General features: G+C 35.9%; 1 protein-coding gene across 1 annotated transcript; it reads right to left on the reverse strand.

Annotated features, from left to right (window-relative positions):
• Positions 1-10,225: 10,225 nt before the first annotated feature.
• On the reverse strand, positions 10,226-11,511 carry LOC125677046 (natterin-3). The gene is made up of 2 exons (XM_048914954.2): positions 11,351-11,511; positions 10,226-10,893 (listed from the first exon to the last, which is right to left on the reverse strand). The coding sequence occupies exon 2, from the start codon at positions 10,890-10,892 to the stop codon at positions 10,461-10,463; it is 432 nt and encodes a 143-aa protein (XP_048770911.1). The 5' UTR covers position 10,893; positions 11,351-11,511; the 3' UTR covers positions 10,226-10,460.
• Positions 11,512-12,148: the final 637 nt, after the last annotated feature.

Consider the following 12,148-nt stretch of genomic DNA (forward strand, 5'->3'; position numbering starts at 1 on the left):
ATATTTGTCTATTCATTTCAAATATCATTACCCAGCTGACTACCTCAGTAGGTTAGCATGTCGACTGCTGAACTGTAGATCACAAGTTCAAGTCCAGCAGGAGTTAAATTTTTTTCCAGATTGCTTTCTACTAAAACTGTATTTTTTTTTTTTGGACTAGATTAAGTAACATTGAAAGTTTTCAATTTCACGATATTGTTATACACATGTACATATAGCTTCCACTTTTCATCCATAGGAATGGTGAAAATAACGAACAGCGACAGGGCCGTAAATTACATGGAGGCGGAGGAGGCAGCTGCCTCCTCCAACTTTTGAGCCAAAAAAAAAATTAAAATTTAAAGTTCATTAGAATTTATGTTGTTTCCAATAACTAAGAACATGATACCTCCCTTAAAAAGCATTCCAAATCTTTCTTTTAGAATGAGTTAGTCAAGTAACATCTTAGAAGGCCCTAGAATCAAGGATTTTGCACGAAACGTGTTCAGTGTGCACAGACCCCCGCCTAATTTCCTGCCTCCTCCAAATTGAAGGTTAATTTACGGCCCTGAGCGATCAATGTATAACTCCTATAAGCAATACAAATTAGAGAGTTGGGTAAACACGGACCCCTGGATATACCATAGATGGGATCAGCTGCCTATAGGAGGAGTAATTACCCCTGTCAACCGGTCACATCCGCCGTGAGCCCTATATCTTGATCAGGTAAACGGAGTTATTCGTAGTCATTTCAAATTTCTCTGGTGTAGCATTCCTTCTTACAACACAGTCTTTCGAGGAGTAACATGGCGGTACTATTGAAATAATAACCAAATGCAAACGTTTCTAAGTTGGGCGGATTCAAGTGTTATCCCCCCCCCCCCCCCCCCCCCCCCCCCCCGCGACTAAAGTCGGAAGCCTATTGTTTTTGTCTTGTCTGTCCAAATCTTTGGCTTTGCTCATAAGTTTTGAATGATGAGTACTAGTGCTTTGATAATTCATACGCACATTTCTTGTGACAAGGCCTTGCGTTTGGTATCAACGATTTGAACGGTTACCCTGTAACATTGACCTTGGAGTATGGGCTGCTTTTAAGAAAACCTAACTCAGACAATATCTCCTTAATTATATGAGACAGGGCTTTTATAATTTGAATACATTTTTCTGATGGCACGACCTTATGTTTCATACCATGATGTTTCACCTTGTAATCTTGGCCTCAGAGAATGAACGAAGATATATCCTTGCCTTTAACTTATGAATTGTGAATGACAGAGTTTTCATATTCCGTTTGTACATCCCATTTGACAAGATCTTTCTTCTTACCAAAGATTTTAACCTTGTAACAATGACTACCTTTGAAATATAACATATCCACTATCTCTTGAACATGAAGATTTTGTAAATATATTTTATTTCAGTTGATACTATATAATTGTTTACCTTGTGCCCTTGGACTTTGACTCGACTTCGAAAATGAAACCGATTTGTAACCTTCCGAATAAGTTTGTAATGGTGAAAGATAAGGGTTTCTTGTATTTGAATATTAGAATATGCATATTTTTTCTGACATTATTTTTTTTTTGTTACCAGGATCTTTAAACTCGGTATAGTGGTGTTTGGTTTCGACCTAACTTTAGGTAATAGATCCTGATCTCCATGAGTGAGGGTTTTCATAATTTCATAACCGTACATTTTATGCTATGTATTTTGTCAATTTGATCCAACGTCTAGAATTTCAACTAAACCTTTGACCCTGCACATATAGTTTTGAATTTTGAACGATTAGATTGTCATATTTCATTTCTGCAACCGTTGTAACAAGATCGTTTTGGTAACAAAAGTTTAACCTGATGACATTGGAAATTCACCTCCTTTTAGAAAACATAACCTAAGCAATATGTTCTTAATTCTCATAAGCTAGTGCTTTCAGACTTGATATAATGATTTCTTATGACATTCAATTTAAACCATGATCTTTGACATTGTGAAATTGACGTTGGAATTTGACTTAAATATAATTTCATCATTTGTGTTAAGACCCTGACTTGATAACAACGTTTATGAACTTGTCAGCGCACCTGAGCTGAAATCTGAAGTGAAGTTTTCTTATCGCCTGTTGTCTTTCGTCTGAAAACATTATCGCAATTTTTCCAGAGCTATAGGTCAAATTCAGTCAACCTTGACACAAATCATTGTGGCCAAAAGAGAATTTCTGGGGGTTTTTTCAAATCAGGAAACATGACTTCCTTGCAGTGGAAATAATTAACAAAAAGGTAAACATAAAACTGAGTCATTTTAAAACATTCCTCTTAAGAACCACTGGGTCAGAAAAAGTTGAAATTTACAATTTACATGAAATTTACGGTCTACCACAAAGCTTGCTGACATGAAGTACATTCAAGTTTGTTCAAATCATAGCCCGTTGCTGCTGGGTGGGGCAACAATACGAGGTCTGGAGAACAACAGGGGCATGTTTAGGCACATTGTAACGCTTCAGATTTAGACGCATTTTATATCCCAGACAATGGGATAAATGAATAAAAGGTGAAGATAACGAACAGTGATCAATCTCATAACTCCTATAAGCAATACAAAATAGAGACCCGGGCAAAAACGGACCCCTGGACAAACCTGAGGTTGGATCAGGTGCCTAGGAGTAGTAAACATCCCCTGTCGACTGGTCACACCCGCCGTGATCCCTATATCTTGATGAGGTAAACAGAGAAATATGAGTTACCGTACATTGTACCTATACTGGATACCTAAGCGTCACAAAAGCCTTACAAAGAGAGATATGAGTTACCGTACCTATACTGGATACCTAAACGTCACAAAAGCCCTTACAAAGAGAGATATGAGTTACCGTACCTATACTGGATACCTAAACGTCACAAAAGCCCATATCCTTTCATCAGTTAATAAAAAAAGTATGTGTTGTTAGATATCACTTGATACTACGCACAATCACTCTCACGATGATATAAAAAGAAGTTCCTCATTCAGACATTGGTGATCTGAACTTGCAACAGTCTTTTGAAATTCAGACGAGTATATATCGACGACGTTTCATCTGTTAGCAATACTCATTTTCAATCAGATGTCAATTCGATATATCCCTGTGAACTCGAAATAAAAGACACCACAGACACGTAATCTTCCATATCTGCTTCATACTTAGATATTTTATTGAACGTTTATGTCAAGTGGAATGACGTCAGCTTTTCAATCGTCAACTTTCCATTTCTATGTAGCAATATGCCATTTTCACCTGCATATGGTGTTTATATCTCTCAACTGTGATTCTACTTTTGAATACGAATTACACAGATCAAGATACAGGGCTCAGGTATGACCGATCAACGGAGGATGTTTACTCCTCCTAAGCACCGCCTCCCATATCTACTGGGTTCAGGGGTTCGTGTACGTCCAACTCTTTATTTCATATTCCTCACAGCAGTGAAGAGATTGTTCACAGGTCGTTATTTTCACTTTTTCATTAATATGCAGCGTCTACAGATATAATGCAAATTCAGGTTCATTCATATTGTGGTCTCCGATGATGCTGTAGGGTCACAACAAAGGATCAATATTTCAGAAAAATATACAACGAACATCTTTATAATTCTACCTCCTCTTTTCAAGATTAACAGGATCACACTAAATCATTCAAAAAATCCAACCTTCCTATATGAGTTGTTTGGATTCAAGTTTTGTTTCCCTTCAAATTATCAACCCTAGGGTTAGGATGGATTATGACGTAAAGAGGACGAATTTGTGCCAACGCGGCACATTGTTTTAAGGAGAATGTCCGTTTATAATTAGATTGTTTATTGGTTATCCCTTTGGGATTTATTTTTTTTACTCATATTGAGATGTCACCAGCTGTAGGTGAAGTACCACTTTAGAGCTATGTTTAGCTCTCAGGGTCGTCGCAGTGAGAGTTCTTTAACGTCCCAACGCCTGCCATGACACGGGACCGTCCTTTTAAAGATCATATCTGAAAGACCTGTGATTATCACTTCTAAATGCCGAGCGTTTGGTTAGACTGCAGAAATTCGTGTAATACCAACGTACATGCAGTGGTCACTAACCTGTCCTCATTTAAAAATTCATCATATGCAGAACATCTGCTTAATATCTATATATCGTATTGAATGTAGATATTAACAGCAAACTGACAACTCAACTACACTGAGTGGCCAAAAGTATTGCAACAAACATGGCCGACGTCGTCGCCGTAAACGTCGTCTCGGTATTTATATTCTATTTTATCGGGATAAATAACGTGCTGGAACATAAAATCCTGGGTAAACATTTACGTGGGTATGATTGTTAAGGGGAACCGTGAATAATTACGAAACAGCAGACGATTTCCTGTATTGTAACGAATGTAAATAATGTCGAAGAAAAAACAAGAGTTCTCATCCGATGTTAAAGAATTAATCGTAGATTTAAACTTAAGGGGATTGAATAACAACAATATCAGCGAAACAATAGGAATACATCGAAGAACTGTTGGGGGAATTTCAAAGAAATTTAATGAATCGGGAAGTGTAGAAAACAACCGGAGAAGTGGCAGGCCAAGACTGACTGATGACAGGGGCGATCGTAAAACTTTCAGACTGGTAAAAACAAATAGGAGACAATCTCTGCGTGATATTACAACATCTTTTAACAACACAGCGTCTGTAAAAGTATCAAATAGAACTGTTCGCCGTAGATTAAAACAGGAAGGCTACAGATGGGGGAAAATTCAGAAGACTCTGACCATCAGTAAAGTGAATCGACAACGACGAATTTTGTGGTGTAGAAATAAGAGACACTGGAAAAATGAACAGTGGCAGAAAGGTATATTTTGTGATGAAACATAGGTGGTAATTGGACAGAATAACTCAGTTAGTTTATGGAGAAAGGCCTCGGAAAAGTGGAGACAATACTGCCTGAATCAGCGTAAATCGACAGTGAAAATAAGTTGCATGTTTTGGGGATGTATAACTTATGATGCAATTTGTATAATGGTGCCTGTTGATGGTAATTTGAACTCCCTCAAGTGTATATAATTACTTGATACTCATCTATGACCAGTATTTGCAAACGTTTTTGGAAATAGAGCTTTTATATTCCAAGATGACAATGCTACCCCCCATTCGTCAAGACAGGCATCTGCATGGAAACAGGAAAATGGAATTCAGAAATTTACTTGGCCCGCACAATCCCCAGATCTGAACATTATAGAAAATGGCTGGCATTGCATTAAAATTAAATTCAATCGAGAGATAGATCAAAAGTAAACAAGACCCAATTGCTGCAGTGACCAGGATATGGAATGGCCTGCCTCAAGTATATATACGAAGCCTGTATACATCCATTCCGGCAAGATTACGCTAAGTGATAATACAGAAAGGTTATGCCACTAAATACTAACAAACAAAAGTAAGTACAGTAATTATTTATTGTTATAATTGGTTTCGAAATATGCCTACTCAACTGATCAAGCAATGACGTCGGCCATGTTTGTTGCAATACTTTCGGCCACTCAGTGTATATGACAAACGAGATCACCCAATCAAATACACAAGTGCTTAAGACTCCGTAATGTATTTTGTTCAATGTGATATATCGAATCAACATATGAATGAAAACATGCATTTCATAGATAAATGTCGTCGTTATGTTGAGGTTCACATTGAGGGATTAATAGTGTATCCTGTTTTCTAGTCTGTGTGGTATATATGTACATGACTTGTATCCTTATTGCATTTTGCTGTTTTGCTTAAATGCAAATATAATTATGCGTATAAATTTAGCTTTCTGGATTGCACTAAGGTGAACATTGCATAATTATAAGTTTGTCTGGTCCTCACTAATTTGAAAAAAAAAGTTATAAGTTTTGGACTAAAACAAAAAAACAAAAAAAAAAAAAAACAAAAAACCAAACAACAAACCAACTATGTATTTATTGTACAATCTTTTTCTTTCTTTTACAGAAAGTACTGGGTTATTTGGGTTTTTCTATTTTAAGAATGATAACTCTTCCAGTCAACATTTTTTTATGTTATATTCTACATTATATATATATATATATATGTGTGTGTGTGTGTGTGTGTGTGTGTGTGTGTGTGTGTGTGTGTGTGTAGCGCATCACACTATGTGAAGAGCATAGTAGCTGAAGTACATAGCTTTAAATCTCTGAGAAAAGGCGAAGATCACAAACAACGATTTTCAAAAATGATACGCTAGGGTGAACCAGCTGCTATTATACATTGCTTGCCTAAGACTATCATGCATATATTACACGTCACCAAATACCGAGGAAGTAAACAGTTTTATACTTTGTAGTTTACAAGAAGTATGCTATATATGCAACTTTTGATTATCAATAAACATCTGCTTTCACACCTAACAAAAGTATTTGTTCCGATCGACGTAATCCAGAAGGGATCTTTCACATTGTTCATTGACGATCCCAAAGGCATATCACGGTGCTTGTGTCCCCTGGGGATCCGGGTTAGACATGGTCCTCAGTACACATCGCTTGTTATAATAGACGACTAAATGGGGCGGTGCTTCGGATGAGACCGCAAAAACCGAGGTCCCGTGTCACAGCAGGAAGAACATGATAATGAATCCTCCCTGCGCAAAGGTCATAAGTGCCGAACATAGGCCTTAATCTTTCAGCCTTTCACTGGCAATGATGAGGTTCCCATATGAGTGCACAATTCTCGTGTTAAACCAATATATGCAACCTACCTGTCTTCTGTTAGTGGTATTTATTGCTGCATTTCATTAAAAGAGACAAACTCTTTCCTGGGAAAAGATGCATATTAAATCCAAAAAACGACCAGCTGCCCCGGAGAAGACATGTACTCTCTCTATCTCTCTCTCTCTCTCTCTCTCTCTCTCTCTCGTTTGATCGAAGATTAAAGGTATATAAAATAAGAGCAGAATTGAAGGTGTATTTTATAATGGAAATCAAGATTCTTAATATGTGTTAACATATTTCCTTGAAATGTAAGAATTTGCAGTAAAATCATCTCCAGTAACTGCTACAACAAAAATTAACAAAAGATACTGTAATCAGATAATAAACAGGAACAGTAGTAAAGGTTAAAACATATTGTGAAGTTTTAAGCACGAGTCTAACTCGACAGCATTCATATAAAATCTTTTCTTCTGAAATGTTCAAGAGACAAAGCAGGCTTTAAATAACCCGACACAAAACTTCATAGTGGCTTTGCTTTACTTCTTTCCCTCCATAAGAGACGAAAGCACCTCTGTAGCATTGGGCTGTGTTAATTTTACCTGGAACTAAACTCCCAGAATATTGTGCGCGGCCAATATATATTTCATTGTCCGTCTTGTAGGCATTTGTAGGTACGCTACCGTCACATGCTTTTTGCCATTCGTAAAAGCCTTGACTTCTGATGGGAAGAACCAAAACCTCGTATTCATGGACGATACGTTCATCCGAGTCGTATGGAATATGGGCCCTGTCAAGGTGAGGTCCACATTTACCAGGCGTCATAACACCGTTAATCGATGATCGGGCAATGTAAAGGGGGTGACCGTCTGCTTCATAACCTGCCCTTATTGCCCCATCCGTATGAATGTACAACTAGTTTTGACCCACACAGCCATTCTGAAATAAATGATATCTTATTTTCATTTTACATGAGTATCATTTCAGCCATGTTTCCAATTACACAAATCTTTGAATGTATATGTTAGGGAATTGACCTTTACATCGTGTACAATGTTCCTCCAAGTGTGAAAAGGCCTCACATGACGAACGATCTATTAAGGTGTATACCCCGACTAATAAACCTCTTCACTTGATTGCAATATTATGTCAGTAATTATCATTGCATGCAATAGGTAATCTGTAACTCGAACATAATATTAAAAAACCGGAGCATTGGTTTCCTCTTTATGAAAGGTGAATATAATTAACAGTAATCAATTTAATAACTACTCTAATGAATACAAAATAAAGAGTTGGGCAAATACGGATTCCTGGACAAACCAGAGTTGGGATCAGGTGCCTAGAAGGAGTAAACATCCACTATCGATTGGTCACGCCCACCATGAGCCCTATGTCTTGATCATGTAAACAGATTAATCCGTAGTCAAAATCAGTGTGCCGAGAACGGTCTGAAACACCCCAGACAGCATTTTACCCAATGTGAGGTTGTAATGACAAAGTAAATTATTGTTAACGATCATAAAATTTGCAAAATGCTGACATTAAACGAGATTGTTAAAACCCCTGTAACGTCAATCTGTTTGCTGATCGCCTGTCACGATTTCAAAACTTATCATACTGAACAAGCTCTTGCGTATCGAGTCTGTTGAGGGATATAAGCACCATATGCAAGTGATAAATATATACTGTATAGTGTGCGTGGGAATATAGTAGAATTGTTTGTTATCATACAATACATGTTGTAAAGCGAACAAGATATCTTCAAAATATACGCCAAATCTTTTTCTTTTGTTTTATTTCCATTTGATTAAAAACTCTCTTTTTTTTTTAAAAAGTCACTGTACTTACTTGGATATGTACAAATCAAGGATGATGATACTCAAAACCAGCTTTCCACTGTGCCACTGCAACAGTCGATCCTACTACTTAACCCAACATCAGTTTGTAGTCTTTATTTTTCTATCCAATGATATTGAATATGCACGCCCCTGAGCTATGCGCAACTACATACGCAGGTCTTTTGTATTTATCTGTGTTGATCAGCAGTTCGCTTTATGAAAGATAAATTATATTTCCTCATTTAACGTAAAACTTATACGGTACCAATTTTGATGCACCAGATGCGCATTTCGGGAAATAATGTCTCTTCAGTGATGCTCAAGCCGAAATTGTGGAAATTCGAAATCACAATAAACTTGTAAGAGCTAAAATGATGATTTAAAATCCAAACACTATGACATGTATTGCCCTAAATGCAATCTAATTCAAAAGGAACAAAATATAAATTTATATGATTAATAAACAAAATTATATTGATTAATAAGCATTAAATGATATATTAGAATTGATTATACTTTGGATTTGAAGAAGGCTTAGCGTGTATTATAATATTCACATTTCATTTTTTTTCGAAACCAATAGAAATGATAGTCAATTTCTCATGAATGTGCTTATGAATGTTGATAAATATAGTACGGCTATCTTAACGGCTAAAAATTCTCCAACAGAACGGAAATAGAACGTAAATATCAGAACTAAATTTCATTTATGAAATACTGCACATGAAGGTTTGAACCACAACGTTTCCCGCCAACATACTTTTCATGAAGAGTTAAAGCGCTTCATGACGTATTTAGGCGTAAAGTATCACCGTTCATACCCTCATGTTTATTTCAAATATGAATTTTAATTGTTTTTTAATTATCTTATGTATAAATCAATCATCATCTAAAGTTTACTGCATGTATATTTGACAAATTTTTTTTTTATCATTCCAAAAATAAAATAAAATAATAATAATGGTTTCTTCAATTCAGACAAAATGTAAAACATGACAGATGAAGATAACGCTAGATAGCTGGACTAAGAGTACTATGATATATAAATTACCCGTCATAATACTACGAAGAAGTCAAAATCATGCTCAATGTTTTATGTATTTTAGTTTTCAAGAAGTATGCTAAACAAGCAACGTTTAATCGTAAATATCTGCTTTCACACCTAACAAAAGTATTTGTTCTGATGTAAACCAGAACGGACATTTTAGATTGTTCATCCCAAAGGTATATTACTGTATCACCCTGTGTTTGTGTTCTATAGGGATCCAGATTAGAATTTGTCAGTACACATCGCTTGTTATAAAAAGCAACTAAATTGGGCGGTCCTTCGATGAGACTGCAAACATCAAGAACCTGTTTCACAGCAGGTGTGGCGTGATAAAGATGTCTCCCTGTTCAAAGACCGTAGCGCCGAGCATAGGGCTGATTCTTGCAGCCCTTCACTGACAATGTTGATGTTTCCATATGAGGAAAATAGCTCGAATGAAACAAAATACTAACGACCAGCTCGGTTAGTGGCACTGCTTATTGTACTAGTCTTTGCTGCATTTCATTATGACATACTCTTTCCGGAGAAGAGATGCATATCAAGTCCAAAAATATACCCAACTATTACCTGGATAAGGTACTCTCTCTCTCTCTCTCTCTCTCTCTCTCTCTCTCTCTCATTGAATCGAATCTCAAAAGTATAACAAATAAGAGCAGAATTGAAGATGTATTTTATTATTGAGATCAATATTCCGAATACAGTGTTTACATATTTCCTAGTAATTTACAAATTCACAAAAGATATTTAATGTAACACAGCTATAATCAGATGATAATCAGAAACAGTAGTAAAGGTTAAAACATATTGTGAAAGTTTTAAGCATAAGTCTTGCCCGACGGCATTCATATAAAGTCTTTTCTTCTGAAATGTTCAAGAGACAAAGCAGGCTTTAAATGACCTTGCACAAAACTTCATAGTGGCTTTGTTTTACTTCTTTCCCTCCATAAGGCACATAAGCACATTGGTGAGATGCATGAACTTTACCTGGAATTAAACTTCCGGAATATTCTGCGCGGCCAATGTACATTCCATCGTCCGTGCTGTAGGCATTGGCGGGAACGTTACCATAACTTGCTTTCTTCCATTCGTAATAGCCGTCTTTATCGCTTGGAAGAACCAAAACTTCGTAGTTGTTGACGTCACGTTCTTCACCGCCATAAGGAATTTTGGCCCCGTGAAGATGAGGTCCACATTTACCAGGCGTCATTACACCGTCCATTGATTCTCGAGCAATGTAAAGGGGCTTACCGTCAGCTTCGTAACCTGCCCTTATTGCCGCTTCAGGTATGGATGTACAGAAAGTATTGACCCAAACTGCCATTCTGAAATTGATATTTCCATTTTACATGAACATTGAACATACAATGTATATAATTTTACCCATGTTTCCAATGACATATTATTGGATGAAATTGTAAAGGATTCCATCTTGATATCGTGTACAATGTCCTTAAAAGTGTAAAAAAAAAAAAAAAAAAAAAAAAAAAAAAAAGGTATCACCTGACTTGAGATCTATTAAGGTTTACACGCTGACTAGTAGAACTTTCCACTTGATTACAATATTATGTCGGTAATCATTTTTTGTAATAGGTAATCTGTGACTCGAACATAATATTAAAAAAAAAACCCGGAGCGTATGTTTCCTAACTATACTGTATGTCATCATGCAGTGTATGTTGTTAGACAGACAATATATCTTCAAAAATATACGAATCATTTTCCTTCCCTTTTTATTTTAATTAACAAAACCATTGCTTTAAAAAAAATCATTGTACTTACTTTATGTTAGGAGTTATGCAAATTGTGGATGGTAGTACTCAAAACCAGCTTTCCACTGCACCACTGCAACAATTCGCACTGCTATTTAATCCAACATCAGTTGATAGTATTTCTTTTTTATCCAATGATATTAGAGATGCACGCCCCTGATGTGTGCGTAACAACATACGCGGATCTTGCATATTTATCTGTGTTGATCGTGTCGTTTTAAGATGAAAGATACATTTAACGGATGATTTTTTTTTTAAAAATCGAACACTTTGAGATTCATTGGCCTAAATGCAATGATATATAGAAGAAACAAAATATAAACTAGGGTTGATACGAGGAATTCTACTGATTAAACATTAAAAGATTGATTGGAATTGATTATACTTTGAAGAAAGGTTTATCCGAATTTAGTACGAATCTTAGAAAACTCCAGGCAAGATTCGTTTTAAAATTCAACTGTCCAAGAAAATGTTTATCCCTTTGTTTCCATAATATGAACATGAACTTCGTGTTTTGATATTAAATTTTATATTATAACAATATTGATTTCGTGAAATGTAGAAAAGATTTAAGCCATCAGAAACCCAGCAATCAAAAAAAAAAAAAAAAAAAAAAAGTTGTTGGAAAGAATTATTGTTTTCTGTTTTATTTATCCTAAGGACTTTTGTCATTAACTTTGAAAAGCTAAAGTATTTCATCTTAATTATGTTCCCCAAACAAAGTTTGGGAACATATTGTTTTTACTCTGTTTCTTATTATTATTATTATTAGGTCTTTCCATCTTTCTGTGGAAAGACCTATTGATAT

Source organism: Ostrea edulis, chromosome 3 (assembly GCF_947568905.1).
Source record: "Ostrea edulis chromosome 3, xbOstEdul1.1, whole genome shotgun sequence".
In the NCBI taxonomy this organism is placed as follows: Eukaryota; Metazoa; Mollusca; class Bivalvia; order Ostreida; family Ostreidae; genus Ostrea; species Ostrea edulis.